General features: G+C 42.9%; 1 protein-coding gene across 2 annotated transcripts in view; it reads left to right on the top strand.

The window, feature by feature from the left end:
- The window catches only part of Slc22a15 (solute carrier family 22 member 15), a 62,130-nt gene that overhangs the window by 13,257 nt on the left and 30,558 nt on the right, over nucleotides 1-18,315 (top strand). For both annotated transcript variants that reach the window (XM_036190033.1, XM_036190034.1), the window contains exons 3-5: nucleotides 8,420-8,552; nucleotides 9,246-9,410; nucleotides 15,611-15,740. In XM_036190033.1, coding sequence (XP_036045926.1) covers nucleotides 8,420-8,552; nucleotides 9,246-9,410; nucleotides 15,611-15,740 — 428 coding nt within the window. The remainder of the gene's footprint in view (nucleotides 1-8,419; nucleotides 8,553-9,245; nucleotides 9,411-15,610; nucleotides 15,741-18,315) is intronic.

The raw sequence follows: 18,315 nt of genomic DNA, 5'->3' as shown, positions 1-18,315 counted from the left end.
AAAAGCACAAGGTTGGAATCTTTAATATCATTGTGGATATTGAAGAGCTGAAGTTGACTAACTATTATCTTGAGATTAATATATTTTTCCTCAAGCCAGACCCTGGGGTCAAAAGGCAGAGTATTAAAACTATTTGAAAAATTCGCTGCAATTAATTGCTGCAGGGGCTAATTTTTTTTTTAATGTCTTGCTTCCTTACGCCTGTGCTACTGATTGTTATCGCCTGCACACTTCACCCATTAAGTGGTAATTCAGAGTGACAACTACATGGAAATGAAGCAAGTTAGTTAATCACCGTGAAACTGCTCTGGAAATGCCCTGTCCAAGTACTCTCCACTCACGGGAGCTCTCATTACCTGACTCACTCCCAGAGGGCAGTTTCCTGCACAAAGCCGTTTTTGATTTTTATGGAGAAGACAAGGGCAAAGGGGTTGGCGGTGATGTCTGTGTGGCTTTGTCATCAGGAACCACTCAAGGTCAAGGAGAGCCTTCAAGGTCATTCTTTGGGTGTTGGGAAGCTGCTGCTCATTCCAGCGCTGCGGTCTTGAAATACCCACAAGCTAGGAGTCTGGGCTGCAGAAGTGATTCTTATAACTGGGTTTTCTCAAAGTGTGACTTCAAGCCACAGGGAGCTGCATTAATGGGCATCGGCCAGTCTTGCTTGCCCATGTTTAGCTGGCCTGCCATAGCAACCAGGGAGCTGCCTCTGTCTGCCTTTGCATTTTGACTGGGTAATGGTGAAGTGGTACTTGTGAAATATATTGGGCCCCAGTACAACCCACCTTTTAGAAAAGACTCAGCATCAGGTGAGGGGTGACGCAGTTCTCTGGCCTGCTGGAGTCACTGCATGTTTCCCGGATTCTTTGATTTACTGGGCACCATAACATAGCATCTCTCGTTGCATGGTAATGGGCACTGTTCTTAGGAGAAATACTTGTGCACTAATCAACATGCTTTCATGAGCTAAACTTAAAACAAAGTATTCTAGATGTCAGATTGGCTGTCATAGGAATAGTCCCTCTGATTCCAAGTGTCCCTCATATGTCATTTGATGAGAATGCCATTCAGTGGCTAGGAAGAAAAGATGGTTGGTTAGGTCCTCTCTCGGTACCCCTGCACTCTAGTAAGGCTTGAAGTAATGATACCAAGATGCTGGTGGTGTCAGCCAGGGTAGCACATGTTGGAATCCAGCAGTCAGAGGGAAGAGGCAGGAGGAGCACTGCCGGTTCAAGGTCGGCCAGAAACAGAAACAAATCTACTGTTTGTGAAGATGCCTGTGAGACTATAGCATTCACTCATTACATACATAATTCAATGAATGTTTAATTAGTGTTGGCAGGCACTGTAAGATTAGCACGTGGCTTACAAATGTGCCCTCAGGAAGCTCAGGGCACCATTTGGGAGAGACAGGGGAACAGCACATGGCTCACTATGCATCATGCAGAAGAAAATGTGAGATGATATGGCAGGGATAAGAGAAGGTGAGCTCCACTGAGGAGTGTCAGACCAAGCTGGGGCATGGACATGTGGTACAGAGGATGAGCAGAAGTTCAGCAGGAGGAGGCTAGGTGGGGAGAGCGAGGCAGGGGCCTACCCATGTACAAAGAAAAGGCAGTTCCCAACAGGAGTCAGGCTTCCTGGCAAAAATAAAAATGTTTGCTTCCCTCTGGATAGCTATGCCCTCACCTGGGCTCCTGTAAGGCCAGTGTGCATAGCTCACATGTGGGTGATAGAGTCTTCACCTGCCCTGGGCCAAAACAAGGAGAGGAAGAGACAGCCAGGCCTCCCGAGGAGGGAAATGACCTAATGCTTGTAAAGGCCTACTGTGCATACCTTTCACTTACCACGTACAGCTCCTTTTGAAAAGAGGGGTCTGTGTTGAGATCACGTCTCTCAACTGCTGTTCCATGAAAAGTCACTATAAACTAGGAGGATAAGCATAAGGAGAAGAGAGTAGACCACTTAGGCTACAAGGGGAACACGAAACAGACAGACCTATGGCCTTCCTGAGGGGCTGAGAGTCAGGCCGCACACACTGCAGCTCTCAACGCTAGCGGAGAAGGCCTTCTGCTTCTCCAGATCTCTAGGAGTTATGCTCACCCGAGTGCTGCAGGCCACAGGAAAATATTATAAGGACTCAGCTGGTTATGGCAAAGCCACTACCTGAAAGAATCAAGGAATTCCTTCAGAGGAAGCCAAATTCCAAGGAGCTTTTGGTGTTATCTGGTCTGTTATATATCAGCTGTCTTCTGTTATGAAAATCATGTGTGCCTTCATAGTTTTCCCAATTGACTTTTCCCTAAGAAGGGCTAACAGTGTGGCCTGATCACTCTCTGGACATAAACGTTCAAGGTATTTGGAGAACAGCCTCAGGAAAGGCTTCCTTCCCCCTAGCCCATCCATTTCTCCCCTTTCAGCACTGGAATCACTTTCAAGGACTAACAGAAATAACAGTCCAGACTACCACATGCTAGTCTCCTGATTTAAAGTAAATTCCACAAAGAGACACCGCCTAGGTCAGGTGGATGTTAAGTAATAGCTTTACACAATTTAGCTCAGACCCTCCTTTCTTACAGCCTTACTAACTTTGTAGACCTCTAACTCCTTACCTAACCACTTCTAGGAATATTTCGATAACCTTCTGTGCTGACAGCTGTGCCTTCCAGCCTCCCTGTAATTATCATCATTGGCAGCATCCGGTCAGGTCCATCCCCAGATGGAGGAAAGTACCTTATCAGAGATACCTCTGTACTCTCTAAGAACAGACTTAAGCATCCAGACTGCCCATTTGAGAAGGCCTGGCGGATGTGCCAATTAAGCTTAACTTCCTCCTTTCCCAACTCTTACCTCTAGTTCCACATCTCCCTTTAACTATCACCAGAGGCATCTAGCTATACACAGGTTGCCTAGCAACTGAGCACACCTCCCCAACCCTGCAGAAAAATGGCAGATAGCTTGGACAGATGTGAGCCACAGGAAAAAAGAAGGCCGTTTTATTTCCTCCAATTGACCTAGCAACTTACAGATTCTTAACATTTTCTACTAATCACATTTAAGATTATAGTTGAGCACATAAGATCTCTCTTCTTAGATATTACCCGAATTTAGCCTTTAGTCACCCATTGGCCACTTCCCTTTGGGGTTGCAAATGATAATTAACAGTTATTGCCCCTCTATGTGACTCTTATCACCCCTCAGTTTGACCCTGGAAGCCTGGCTTTGCACTGCCAAGGGATTACTGCTTGTAAGTGTATATATACTGGGACTCCTGGGACACGGGAGTTTGCAGAAGAAGATTTGGAAGAATAAATGACTGAACTAAGAGTTCGGTGTGCTGAGATTCTATTTCCCAAAACCAGTCCTCGCTGTTGGTACTTCTCTCTCCTGAGCCCCTGGGATGTATAATATTAAGGCTGGTCCCTCTAATATTATACAAGACCTGGCGCATGCTCTGGAGTAGTCAGGGAAGATGGACAGCCCAGCAATATGCAGTGTGGAAGGGAAAGAATGGCATCTGGGGCTGGTGTCACGTGAGGACCTGAGGATGGCACACAGACAAGTCAGTGATACAAACCCAGTCTAAAACCAGAAACTTTCCTGGGCGTTTGTATTTAAGACACACACACCATGCAATGAGGCATACCCTGGGGCATAATACTAGCCAAATATGAAAAAATTACAATAAAAACCGCTGTGGAGGATGACTTTAAAACATTGTTGGGTTGGGGATTTAGCTCAGTGGTAGAGCACTTGCCTAGCAAGCGCAAGGCCCTGGGTTCGATCCTCAGCTTAAAAAACAAACAAACAAACAAACAAACAAAAAAACAAACCAAACATTGTCATCTTTCCCTCCCATCAGCCTTCTCTTTTCTAAGCACAGAGGCCGCAGAGCCTTTGCTTCCTTTCTCTCTCTCTTCCTTTCTAGCAATACCTTATTCTGTTCCTTTAAGTCAGTGGTTCTCAACCTGTAGGTCGCAACCCCTTTGAGGTCGACTGACCCTTTCAAGATCATCAGAAAACAAAGATATTTACAGTATGATTCATAGCAGTAGCACAAGCACAGTTACAAAGTAGCAACAGAATTTACGGTTGGGGGCCACCACACCATGAGGAACTGTATTACAGGGTCACGCATTAGGAAGGTGGAGAAACACTGGTCTGAGTTACAAGATCTGCTTTCTTCCGACAGCGGATTCTTCCCGCGTGTTTCCTTAATGGCACAAACGCAGAGGACTGAAAATAGAAAGTCTCTCCCCAGTATACTGTCATTTCCGTGCGAAGCGTAGCTGTGGGGATAGGATGAGAGTAAGTGCAGAAGTCGGTTGGTTAATTATCTAGCTGTGAAGTGTGCAGCCTGCCTGTTTGACAGCTCTTTGATGTCTGCATTTTCATTACTTGGCTGCTAACTTTGCTTTTAGAATTATGCCTTAGCACCGAGTCCGTTTTAGGGAAGTACATTGTCGTTTTTTCCCCAGATCATATTTCTGCCATGTCACAGAAATCATTGATTCAACTTGACATCTCCATAAAGTTGAAGGTGTGATGAGTTCAAGACATGTTGAAGATGCATCTTATAACTTCCTTTAAAACTCATCTCCAAGCTTTTCTCCATGTTTGGCTGGTGTAGTCTATTCCAGTAGGTATCAGTAATTCCCATTCCAAGATGGCTCAGCCTCTCTGAGCACCAGGTCTCCATGTCTGACTTGAATCTGTTCTCTTCTAGAAGCCCCCATTCTGCCCAGGCCAGCCTGGCTCATTAGTCAGCTTGCCATCTCCAGCCCACACTTTGTATTGCAGCCAGGACAGGTTTGCCCTCCATGTATCCATACTTCAGTCCCTTATTGGGCATCTCATTTATTCTCAGCCTTGAAACAAGAAATACTGAAGTCTGAACAAAAACCTCTCCCAAATATGTCACTGATAGCCAGCCAAGAGTCAGTCTGTCTTTGTTTTCATCACCTCTGCTCTCCTACCTTTCCTCCTCTTTTAAGAGCTGGAAGGCTCTGCTGAGCACCTGTGCTGGGCTAGCACCTGTGCTGGCCATATTTATATTGCTCTCATCTTTTATGGTAGAGGCACCTGCTCTTGGTTCTGCCCTGCATTGTGCCTGCTTTCCTCTCTGGCCCGTTTTCTGTAGATGAGTGAACGATGAGATCTGTTTTTACTACTAGGCCCTCCCATTCCATTTTGAAATAGAATATAATAAATACTCATAGATTCTATTTAGTGGTTAGAGAGAACATAGATGGATGGATGGATGGATGGATGGATGAATGGATGGATGGATGGGTAGGTAGATAGATAGATAGATAGATAGATAGATAGATAGATAAATGTTGGTTGTTCAGTCAGGTCAACATGAGAGGCTAAAAATACTTGTCATTATAGTCTTCCTTTCCTGTTAATATATGTGGAGAGAAAGTAGGATTTTGCATTTTAGATTTGCAAGCAATTTTTCAATTTGAAATGAATTAGTATAAAAAAATTCATTCTAATTGCTCTAGAATTTGGCCTGCAATTAACAAAAAACAATAGAGGAGTCACTAGTTTAGTAATCTGTAGCCAATAAAGACATAAATTACCTGCACATTTTGATTTTTAAAATCTAAAGATTCATGAAAACGTTTCTTGAGAATGTCAGTGTGGTCATTATATTTGGTTCATTATCATTTAATTTCTTATGTCCTGCTGATTTCCTGGTTTGGATTTTACCTTGGCACTAAATAACAACCACAGGATAAGAACATGAGCTAGCAACTGACCCGGTCTTCCCAGCCACTCCACACATTGTCTTTAAGATACAGGGATCATGTCTTACTGCATCTTAGTCAAGTTTGGACAAAGTAAAACCCTTTTAATCACATGGTAGCTAATAGATAAGAATTTAAATGATGCTTTAGAGAAGTTGAAAACATAAGGAAAATGTAAAACAGAGTCAGGATAGGGTTGTAGAAAGCTTTCTGCCAGCTGATGTCCCTAAATACTTGTCACCAATGCCTCAGCATGCTCAATTCATGGAGCTCTGCTAGGGAGAGAGCCCAGATATTTTAATTCTAGCCATTCTCTAATTAGCTTCGCAAAAATCTGCTTTTCAATTTTTCTGTTTGTTCTTGAATGTATTCCAGGAGAAATGGGAGGGTGCATTAGCTTAACCAGCATTGACTTGAAGAAAAATTAGTAGAAATTACTTTGACACTTGGAACTGGCAGCCTGAGAATCAGGATTTGGAATTTACTGGTTACCCATCCCTTGGGCCACTTCCTCCTAAAATCGTCATCCAAGCTGACAGCTATTCAGTTGTTAAGGGACGGCACTGTAGTCTTTTTAGTAGATATGAGAAATTTGGTGAAGACAGTCGACAGACTAGTCATTTCCTCCTGATTAACAGACCCAGCTCACTGTCCACATGAGTATCTTGACCATGTAAATAGACTGGAATTCCTAAAGCACAGAGGAATTAAGGCTAAAGTTACAAGCCAGCTTGTAAGAGCATGTAAACATGAGCATTAAGAACATGATGAATATAACAAGTGTTTGAATTAAGAGGTTAATTGTACGTAAGAACAATTCCATTTGGTCCTGTTTTATCTATCATAGGAACAGGGCTGTCCCTGTGATAGATGCTAGGCTGGCTTCCCTAGGACAACATGGCATCTAATGTCTCATCTTTCCATTTCAGAATATGCTCCCGTAGTCATTCCTCCTGAGTTGAACATTCTTCTACAGAACTACCAGTGTGTCCAAAATGAATTAACTTTTCACAAAACAAAATTCTTCTTCAAATGCCAGAGCTCTCTTATATGAAATTCTAACGCATATTATAACCTTGTCAGTCATGATCCTTAGAACTGACTTATCGAGGCCTTCACCACCCTTATTGGAGATTCAGAGCAAGGAGAGAAAGTGGATGTGCTTCTGGGGCCCAAAGAGTTGTCAAAGCATGGAGAAGGGGTAACAAAACAACAAAGATAGGCCACCCAGAAAAGTGCCACCTTGAGAGTTGTCAGCGAGAAGGGCTCTTGGGTGGCCGGGAAGAGGAAAGGTGGAGCTTTGTGTCCTCTGAGGTGGTGACATGCTTACTGTTCTCCACTGCTGACCGCCACTAGACAGGGTGTGAGAAGCCCCTGCTGAGCAGAATGAGAGAGCCTCCTTCTCTTTACGTTCATGATTGTCCTGAAGCAGACCTTAGCGATCCAGAAAGATTTTATTGTTCCAAATACACATGGCACAAAGGTCACCATTTTCAGGTTTAAGTGTCTAATTCTGTGTCCTTAATATAGTCACATTATTCTGCAGCCATCACCAGAATGTTTTTTATCATTCTACATGGAAAGTCTGTTCTCATTAAACAGTGACTTCTTTGTTCCTCCTCTCCGAATCCCTGAAACTGTTGTTCTTTCTGTCTCCGGGGAGCTAACTCTTGCAGGTACCTCACACGAGTGAGTCACGCAGCGTTTGTTTTTCTTGCCTGGCGTTTCTATAACATCTGTAATGTCAGAAGTTCATGTGGGCTGTAGCATGAGTCAGGCTGCACTAGTTTTAAAGTTTGGGTGACATTCCATTGTACATGAGTATGGCATTCTACTTCTCTGTTGATCTGTTAATTGACACGGGTTACTTCGACTTTGATTATTGGGAATATGGTGTGTTAACCTGGGCATTGATGGAGAACCTGAATTTAGAATTTGCTGCTCATGGATACACACCCAGAAGAGAAATTGCAAGATTATATGATGTTCTGTTTTGATTTCTTATTATGTTATGTGCCTGAGTGTTTTGCCTTCGTGTATGTCTGTCCAATGCCCTCAGAAGCCAGAAGGCAGCATTGGATGCCCTGGAACTGGAGCTACAGACAGTTGTCAGCCACCATGTGGTGTTGGGAATCAAACCCCATCCTCTGGAAGAGTAATAAAGTGCTCTTAACCTCTGAGCTATCTCTCCAGCCCCTCTCCCATTTTAATTGTTTGAGGGATGTGTTCAAGGGATTTTAAACATACTAATCTGCTAAACTAAAGTTTTATTCATTGATTACTTCATATGTGCTATGTGATGTGTAGGAATCAGAAAAATGGAAATAAAACAAGGCTTTTCCTCTCCGAAAACAGCCAAGGAGGACTCAGGATAAGGCCATAGTCAGCAGTCATATATGTAATGAGTACTTGCATGCTGGGTTCGGTTCTGTTTGGAGTACCTGAAGAATACTCTGGTAGTATACTGTAGCAGCAATGGTTCCCAGTGTTTTGGAAGCTAACTGTCTCCTTGGATGGTGTCTATGATGAATATTTTACCAGATTCTGGCTAATGGTGGCTGATACAATGAAGTTCCTGTGTCTGAGTCTGTGTTGTACTCTAGGCTTATTTAGTTCAGTGTATATATCTCTGTGGCCTAAATTGTCTCCTCATTTTTTTCCCCTTCTAGTGGTTTTTAATTGCCAACCGATCTTACAAGGTCAGCGCAGCCAGCTCCTTTTTCTTCAGTGGTGTGTTTGTTGGTGTTATCTCCTTTGGTCAGCTTTCAGATCGCTTCGGAAGAAAAAAAGTCTATCTCACAGGTAACCTTCACCACGGCGGTTGGTAGGTCGGTCTTACACCAAGGAAGAGAGAGGCTTTGTTTCCCTGAGACGCTTAAGAAAGTAACCAGGGGGTTATTTACTTAAAGTTCTCTGAGTCAGCAGGTGGACAGAGTTTCTGTTTGTTACCCTGGCGACAGGCCACACCGCAGGTAGCTGTGACTCTGGCCAAGTGCTTTTCCCGAATGAGCTCACCTGGCTAAGGCCAGCTATTTCTGTTAAAAAACATTTTTTTTCATATTTTATTTTGACAGTGCTTTCTACAACCCCCAAATCGCAATCACTGCCCTGCTTCTAAAGAGAGCAGTGGGAGATTGCCACAGCCTTCCCAGCCTATTTCTTGTTTCTCTCTGTGTTGATTTGTTTCAAATGAGCTCTATAGGACTTGGCGTAGCTGTCTTGACAGGCCGAGTATGAGTAAGGATTTTCAATTTCTAGCATTATTATGAATAACTGAAAATGGTGTGTGATTGACAGAAATTGTAAAACAAAGAAAGCAAGCCTTGTTTTTTCTTCATAATTTTCAGGGCAAATTGTTAGAAAAAAATTGAAAAACATAGCTCAGGACATTTAAGTTTACAAAGGTTTATTTCACAAACTGATGAATATAATTTATTATTTTCTTCAAATGCTGTTTTGCTTCTGGGTCATTGAATATTGTTCCTCTCTTCCCAGGCTTTGCTCTTGACATCTTATTTGCCATCGCAAATGGGTTTTCCCCCTCCTATGAATTCTTTGCAGTGACTCGCTTCTTGGTGGGCATGATGAATGGAGGAATGTCCCTGGTGGCCTTTGTCTTGCTAAATGAGTGCGTGGGCACCGCCTACTGGGCACTTGCAGGTACTGCTTCACTTGTGTGTGCAGCTCTGGGATGTGAGTGGCTCCGGAAAGCCTTTCAGGGAACCAGCTTAACCCAAGAATGAAAACACACTTGGACTTGAGGCATTTCCTGTCTACAGGTTGAGTACTCCTTACCCTAATGCTGGGGACCAGAAATGTTCCAGATTCCAAATTTTTATGCATAATGAAATACCTTGGAGATGTGGCCTAATTCTAAACACAAAATGCATTTACATTTCATAGCTGCTTTATGCGCATAGCCTGAAGGTAATGTTATGCAGCATTTTTAGTGTCTCTATTTTGGGTTTAAACCATCACATCCAAGGTAAAGTATGGATTTTTTTCACTTGAGGAATTGTGTTGGCTCTCAAAATGTTTCGGATTTTGGAACGTTTGTGATTTGGGGTTTTCATATGAGGGATGCTCAACCCGCTCAGACTTACTTTCTCCATTGTGGTCTTCAAGATGTCAGAGATCACATGGTTCACATTCCCTGGAAGAAGTCTTTCCTGGGCCTGCCTCACAGACAGTGAGGTGGCCACCCACCTCATGACCTGTCTGCAGAGGACTGTGACTGTGAGTGTCCCGTTTGCTCAGAATAGTATTCATCACTTTCCCCCTTAGCCTGGGAAGTAGTGCAAGGGCTGGAGACACTAGGCCTTTGACTGCATCCTCTTGATGCTTGTTTCGTGGATTTCCTCATTTTTACTCTTCTCTCCAGTCACTAGAGGGCATTGTTGTAACAGTTCTTACTGATGCTCAATTTCTAAATTGAGACCATATTCTGTGTTATCTCTAATAATTCCAGGATACTCTCAACACCACACATACAGTAAAAAAAAAAAAAGTTTAAAATTTTTATATTTATTTATCTTGCATGTGTATATATGTGCATATGCACACATGTGCTCATATGCACATGGTCAGAGAACAACTTGTAGGAGTCAGTTCTCTCCTGGTGGGACCTGGGGATTGAACTTAAATTATCAGTCTTGACAGCAAGCACCTTTACCCACTTAGCCATCTCACTAGCCTAGTAATTATTTTTAAAGGTTATCTTAGGTAGGGCTTCTATTGCTGTGATAAAGCACCATGACCAAAATCAACTTGGGGAGGAAAGGGTTTCTGTCACATTATTCCTTGTAGTCCATCATGAAGGGAAGTCAGGGCAGGGACTCAAGGCAGGAACCTGGAGGCAGGAACTGATGCAGAGACCATGGAAGAATGCTGCTTATTGGCTTGCTCAAGCTGCTTGCTTATGGCAACCAAGACCACCAGCCTGGACTCCTCACACCAGTCATCAATCAAGAAAATGCACCACAGGCCTGCCCACAGGCCAGTCTTGTGAGGATATTTTCTTAGCTGGGGTTCTCACTTTCAAAATGACTCTAACTTGTGTCAAGTTGACATAAAACTAGGCAGCATAAAGGTCAGGGGCTGGGGAGAAGGCTCGGTGAGTAAATGTTCACTGATTTCAGATTCCCCAGCACTTACAGAGGAAGTCAGACAGGACAGTATGTCTGTCACCTCTGCTGGGGAAGTGGGAACAAGAGGATCCCTGGGCCTGCTTGACTAACTGAAATGCCAGGGTCCTGGTTCTGTGGGAGGCCCCGTTTCAAACTATAGTGAGGAGGAGAGCAGTATAGGAAGATACATAGCAACCTCTGGTCCCCACATGTACAGGCACATCACCTGCACACACATCCCTACACCACACATGCACACACACAGCACTTAAAAACACAGGCACACACATACATATGTTATATGACTTCAAACATTGTCTTAGGAGAGTGCTTGTCTAAACCTCTACATTTTAGATTATAGATTTGCACTCATAACTTTTTGAGATTTTAAAAAATTTTCATTAACTCAACAATCATTGTTACAAACAATATTTTTATACCAATATGGGAATAAAAGTGGTCTTATGATTGATAAAAATGTATCTAAATGACAATATTATCAGAGAATGCCATTGTTATTCTTTAAAACTAATTCACTAATTAAAAAAAAAAAATTGAACTTGGGTGGTGGTGGCACATACCTTTAATCCCAGCATGCAGGAGACAGAGGCAGGAGGGTCTGTGTGAGGTCAAGGTAAGCCTGATCTACAGAGTGAGTTCCAGGAAAGCAGGGGCTACACAGAGAAATCCTGTCTCAAAGAAAAAACCAAAAAACAAACAAACAAACAAACAAAAAACAACAATTTTTTTGAGATTATAATTACATTTCTTCCTTCTCTTGCCTCCCTCCAAACCCTCTCATGTGCCCCTCGCTACACTGCTTCAAATCCATTCCATGCCTTCTTTTTTATTACTGTATGCATATATGTGTGTGTATATATATATGAATTTTGAATAAAAATGCAGAGGAAGGTCTTGGGGCTTATGTTACATAGAGGAAAGACCTCATATGGAAAGATTGTTCTCATGGGTTTATGACAACAGAGAAGAGAAATAAAAACTGAGGGGTCTTTTAGGAGGCTGTGTAGTTGGCTGTGTAAACCCAGTGGTGGTTCAGACAAGGTGGGAGCTGGAGTGGAGGAGGAAGAGGAGAACTAAGTTTGATTTGGGTGGCCGTGACCTGGATGGAGAGGAGTCGGCAGAGATGGGGAGGGAGGCCTAAGGGAGACTTCAGAGTTTGGGTCTGAACACTGGGTCAGTCACTGGTGCCTTTTACAAAATCAAGTCATAACTACTCTGCCAACATTTATCCAGGTTCTAACCAAGCAGGGACAGGAGACTTGAAATGTATAAGAAATGAGTGGAAAACAAATGTAAATGAAAGAGTAGACCCTGAGGTACATAAACATTAAGTAAACTACACATGGGTTTCCAGGATTATAATGATCAAGGGACTTGAAATACCCAAATTTTTAATGGTTTTAGCCAAATATCACAGAAGTCACATCACATCTGCAGCTCTTTGTCTCATGCCTGCTGTTGTTTGCAGGCATACATGTGTGGCTTCTTGCTGGTTCTTAGTTGTGACTGTTTTTAGCCCATCAGATTCAACACTACTTTCTTACCACCTACAATTGACATCATCATCTGTACCCTGCCTTATACTGTCATCACAGTATGTAAGATCACCAAGCTACAACATATCTTTGAATCATCTACTCTTGTCCACCGTGTCTATTTGGTACCTTCTTCTTTCATTAGCTGTAACAGAGGTCAACTCTAAAGAATGCAGATATAGGGAAATCATTTGCTCAGCATCTCATGACACTACAGCTAGACCTCAGAGATTTCTGAAACCTGGAAGTCAGGTGTTTCTCATCTCTGCTCTCTGAAAGCAGCTCCAAGGACAGTTTTTGAAATGACAAGTTCTGATTGGTCAAGCTAAGGTTACTCTTATAGCTAAGGGAACTGTGATTGGTTCCCTTGAGCAATACAGTCTGTTCTCTAGGATAGTTTGGTTGAGAGGTACTGTGGAATAATGCTCTTGTAGACTGTATAGATTTTTCACTTGAATTGGTTTAATAAAACGATGATTGGCCAGTAGCCAGGTAGGAAGCATAGGTGGGATGACTAGACTAGGAGAATTCTGGGAAGAGGAAGGGTGGAGTCAGGAGTAGCCAGCCAGATGCAGAGGAAGCAAAATAAGAATGTCAGACTGAGAAAAGGTACCAAGCCACATAGCTAAACACAGATAAGAAATATGGGTTAATTTAAATGTAAGAGCTAGTTAGTAATAAGCCTGAGCTACTGGTCAAACATTTGTAAGTAATATTAAGCTTCTGAGTCAGTCATTTAAGAAGCGGCTGCCTGGGTATTTGGGAACATGCTTCCACCTACAGAAAAGTTATTGAAATTAGAAAGGAAAATAAGGCAGAAAATCTTCTGAAGTGGACACTCATAACCAGAGGCTTCTAGATGTCCTCCCTGCCCCACTCTGATTAATGGATGAGAGTATGTAAACCCAAACCCAGATTGTAATAGGATACTGTGGTAACTAATTACAATTGTCAACTTGGGTGTATTAGGAAATACTTTAGTGAGCACACTTGGGGGCATGTCTGGTAGAGTTTCCAGAGACTGAAGAGGGAAGACCCACCTCGAGGAAGGTGGCCCATCCCATGTGCTGAGGGTGCAGCCTGAACAAAGAGGAAAACAAAAAATACATGAGTGCCAGCGTCCATCTCTGCTTCCTGCTCTGCTCAGATGTGAACAAGCAGCCTCACACTCCTACTGCCATGCTTCTCTGCATGATGGCCTCCAACTCTCTCCAAGTGTGAGCCAAAATAAACCCTTCCATGCTTCGTCTGCTTTCTGTCAGACATTCCCCGCAGTGAGGAGAAGAGCAGAGAGATCACAAAGGTAACATTTGGATAGCAAGCATTTTTCGGGGAAAGTATTAATAAGAAAAACAACCTTTGAGATCAGAACTCAGATTTAAACTTGAACCCTCTCAAACCAGCCTATCTTATCCCCCGACTGTGTTCTTTTTATGTGTGGCATCATAGGTGAATACTGTGTGGCAGGAAAGCCTTATCCTTGGGAGCTAGCAAGGTGCTATATGGTACAATATAAAGAATCCAAACAGCTATTGATTGTCTTAAATTTCCTGGGGACTCCCTACTGTCTCTATTCTCTTACTTGCTGAATCTTGTTCTCAGAATGGTGTGCACATGTGCACTTGCACACACACACACACACACACACACACACACACACACACCCCTACCTTTGGCTTTCTTTTCCTAGATAGGGCAAACAGTATATTAGTCATCATGTTTTGCCATAAAGTGATAATCTATGAGCAGTGATCAAAGAAAACATTTGTTTATAAGATTATTATAGAAAAATTAAAAATAAGACAAGTAAAGTCCATCTAAAAACTGCCTTTCCATAGAACCGAGCCAGGAGATGGGGGTGGCTCAGAATGCCAGTGGACTTTGTACAGGGCCGGGCTTTGCCATGTACAGCCTCTGTGTCATAGACACCTTCCCCTAACCCTCAAGATATTTTATTGCTTCCGTGTGTGGTTAATAACGGTAACTGTTTCATAAAACAACACACATGATACATTATTCTCGACAGATATCTCAATAGCCTGCCCACAGTGATAATAGCAGTCACTGAAAGTGTGTCAGAGGTATAGAAATTGCAAGAACATTAGGCAAGCCGGTGCATTGAATTCTCATCTCAACACTTACTGAAAAAAGCATAGGTTTCTTTACAGTTCTGTGGTTGATACTTTTCCATGTTTCAGAAAGCTTGTGTTCTCCTTGGGAGAGTCAGATGAGAAACAAGAAAATGTAAAGTGTCATACATCTGATGGTGATAAGTAGAGACAAGTGATGGGAGGGATTGGGAGTGGTTTAAGAGAATATTTTCATCAGTAGCCTCTGTGACAAAGGTTAAGACCCAGGGGCTGGCAAGATGACTCAGTGGATTAACACACTTTCTGAAAAAGTGTCTGTCTGTCTTTCCTTTTTTTTTTTTTTTTTTTAATCTGAGGATCGAACCCAGGGCCTTGCGCTTGCTAGGATAGCACTCTACTACTGAGCTAAATCCCCAACCCAAAACTGCCTTTCCATAGAAACGAGCCAGGAGATGGGAGTGGCTCGGGATGCAGGTGGACCTTGGACAGGGCCAGGCTTTGCCATATTTGGCACTCTGTGTCCTAGACACCTTCCCCTAACCCTCAAGCTATTCTGTTGTTTTCTCTGACTGTCAGAGTTTGAGCTGTGGAATCCACATGGTGGAAGGAAGGAGCCAGCTACCACAAGCTGTCTTCTATTTCATAAGCGCACCAATGGCACACACAAGCCCACACATATAGAGACTACACATACAATAAATAAAAATAGAATAAGACCGGCACTGCGGGAACTGCGTGACTTGAAAGTCACATCACCCACATTGAAAAACACCTCCAGCTTCAGCCAGGGGTGCAGGCAGAAGACAGTGCAGCAGCCAGTACAGACAGCATCTGACAGCAGCCTTGGACTTCATCTTGTCCACAGGTGGTGCATGTTTCCAGCTGCCCTTCCTCCATTCCACAGGTTTCTGGCCCCTCTTGATGTTATAAATTTGAAGCTGGGTGCTTGCATAGTCTCTCCCTGTGTTCTGCCACTCATACTTACAGCAGAGCTGGTGTCTCACAAGGAGGACCTGCACATTGATCAGGGTTGGAAGGGGTCCTGTGAGTGATCTTCACCAGTGACAATTCTCTTTTCCCTTTCTTAGGATCCATCGGTGGTCTCTTCTTTGCTGTTGGCATCGCACAATATGCCCTGTTAGGATACTTCATCCGCTCCTGGAGGACCCTAGCTGTTCTGGTCAACCTTCAGGGAACAGTAGTCTTTCTCTTATCTTTGTAAGTAGACTTTTCTCTTGGAATATTTGCTCCATAAACAGGAGTATCTTAGAAGGATGTGAGCAAGCAAGCGAAAGAGCAGCATCACTTCCTTCAAGAGCTTGCCTGCAGTGAATTCTGGGAAGAATTATACTGCAAAGGCTCAGTTCTTGTTAGCTCCTTGAGGAGAGAGAAGATGGTTAATTAGTTCAGAATGTAGGTATCTCGTGTTTAGAGTAATCGATTGCATTTGGTCTTCAGTGATTAGAACTTCCTTCCTTCCTTCCTTCCTTCCTTCCTTCCTTCCTTCCTTCCTTCCTTCCTTCCTTCCTTTTTTTAAACTCAATGCCTTAGTTTTAAAGCTCTTCAAGCTGGATCTGGCTGTAGGCTAGGTGTATGGCTGAGATTTGATACTGTGGAGCCAAGTGTAAGTGTTGAACATGCAGTGACAGCTGTTCATCCTGCACAGGGGTCTCAACAAAGTCTACTGCGATCTTGTCTACAGGAGTGCTCAGAGCAGGACAAGAATCATTCCCAAGCCAGGGTGGGCTCCATAAACAACTATCCAGGTGTCACATCATGGTTGCTAGCCACCAACTTCAGCCAATTTAACCACGCTTTGATGTGACCAGTGAAAGCTTTCTTCGCTAAGGTACTAGACTGAAGTCTCTTGTGTGAACAAGAATTTCATCAGTGGTATCTGGGGTTTCTTTAGTGACATAAAGTGAGGCAGACCTGTGGTAGCATCTTCATTTCTGTTGCACTGTGATTTAGTAGCTCTTTATTCACGTTGAGATTTGGTGGGATCTGAACTGAAATTGGCTTCCATGGTGTCTTTGAAAACCAGAGAACTGTTAAATGCAGAAATGAATGTAGCAGGATAGTTATTCTATAGAATATAACCTGTTTTAAAGAAAACTGCAGTAAAGATTGAGTTGTGTGAACTGTGGGGAGGTCATTTTATTATTATAAAGGGAAATAACAATTTTATTAGCTTGCACATTGTACATTTGTAAAAGTAATAAAAGTGTGCTTCATATAGTGCATGGAGTTAATAAGCAGCCATGTAAATATTGGTGAATAAATGAGTTTTCTTTTCAAATATTTAACAAAGCTCAGACTTCTGCCCCCAGCCTGGCTCTCAGCTCTCCTTCAATAGCAGTGCAAATTCATTGAGTGAGAAGAGCCGTTGTGCCTTTCTTTGTCTGAGACTGTGGTCTGAGTTAGTCACTGCTTCATGCTGAGTGAGGAAATGTTCTCAATGGGAGATGAATTCAGGACATGAACAATAGAAAGCAGCCGAGAAAGGACTCAGGAGTTCTAAGGGTATTCTCACTCTTAAATATCATATTCACTATGATTGATGAAGTGTTGGGGCTTTATTGCTAATTAACTGTCATGAAAACACGAAGGCCGGGGAGTATATGACCACTGTTAATCACAGACAATTACATCAGGATTCTGATATACTTCCTGCTGGTTCTTTTTTAGTCCTTCCAACTCCACCCCATCTAAATTTTATTTTCATATGTTTTCTGTATATAGGCAGGCCAGCTGTCTTCTTAGAATTCTTTTTATTTATATTAAGACTCAACCAAATCATTGTACATGGTAGCTCTGTATTGCACACAGTAGCTCAATACTGCACACTGTAGCTCTATATTGCACGCAGTAGCTTCCAACATAACAGTGTGACTTGGTTGTTTGCTTACTAGTCAATAACAATAATTAAATGGCAATAAGGAGGTGACTGAAGGATTTTATAAGACATTATAGATGACTGACTGACAGTCCATTGTTGGGCATGGCCGTCCTTGGCCCCATTGGGTAAGTTCTATGAAAATTCCTTTTTGTTCCAGCATCTTTCTTCTGAGCACCCCTTATACTGCTCCGTGTAAAATGGAAATGCTCCCAGAATAGTTTTGACAGAATGACTGTCCACAAAGTTTCTGGATCCTGCAGTATTTATTGCTCACTATCCTTCTTGAGAGGGAGGTATCAGGAAGTGGAGAAAACACCAATTTTATTCAACAGAATTTCACTTGAGGCAGAGGGTGTCAGATTAGACTTTTAAAATGAAGTCCTTGGATTTTGTGTCTAGTGAAGAAGACAGACTTCCAGGGTAAGAGTGCTTGCTTTGCGATCTTGACAACGAGTTCAAATCCTAGGACCCGCATAAAAAGCTGAATGTGGCCACGTGCCCCAGTAACCCAGCACTATGGAAGGCAGAGAAGGGGAAACCAGCCTCATCAAACCAGGTTCAATGAGAGACCCTGCCTTAAAGGAATAAGGCAAAGAGTGAATTGATTATAGGGCCTGACTCCTCCTCTGGCCTCCAAGAGCACAGCATATTAACCTACACACGCATACATACACACACACATACACACACACACACACACACACACTAAATGTTTTAATAAGGCTTCCATCCTGTCATGGTTTTGTCTTTGGGAAACCCTCTTCAGATGGTGAAGCGAAATTGACATATTATCTGAGTTTAGACACGAGTGGCATGCCACCAAGTGGTTCAACACTTGTGGCTGTGTGAGGGACACCTGTTGTTCTGTAACTAGAAGTTATCCTGCATTGACTC

The sequence above is a fragment of the Onychomys torridus genome, chromosome 6 (genome assembly GCF_903995425.1).
Source record: "Onychomys torridus chromosome 6, mOncTor1.1, whole genome shotgun sequence".
NCBI classification, from domain to species: Eukaryota; Metazoa; Chordata; class Mammalia; order Rodentia; family Cricetidae; genus Onychomys; species Onychomys torridus.
Note: the sequence above shows the minus strand (reverse complement) of the source record. Positions and strands in the feature narration are given on the sequence as shown.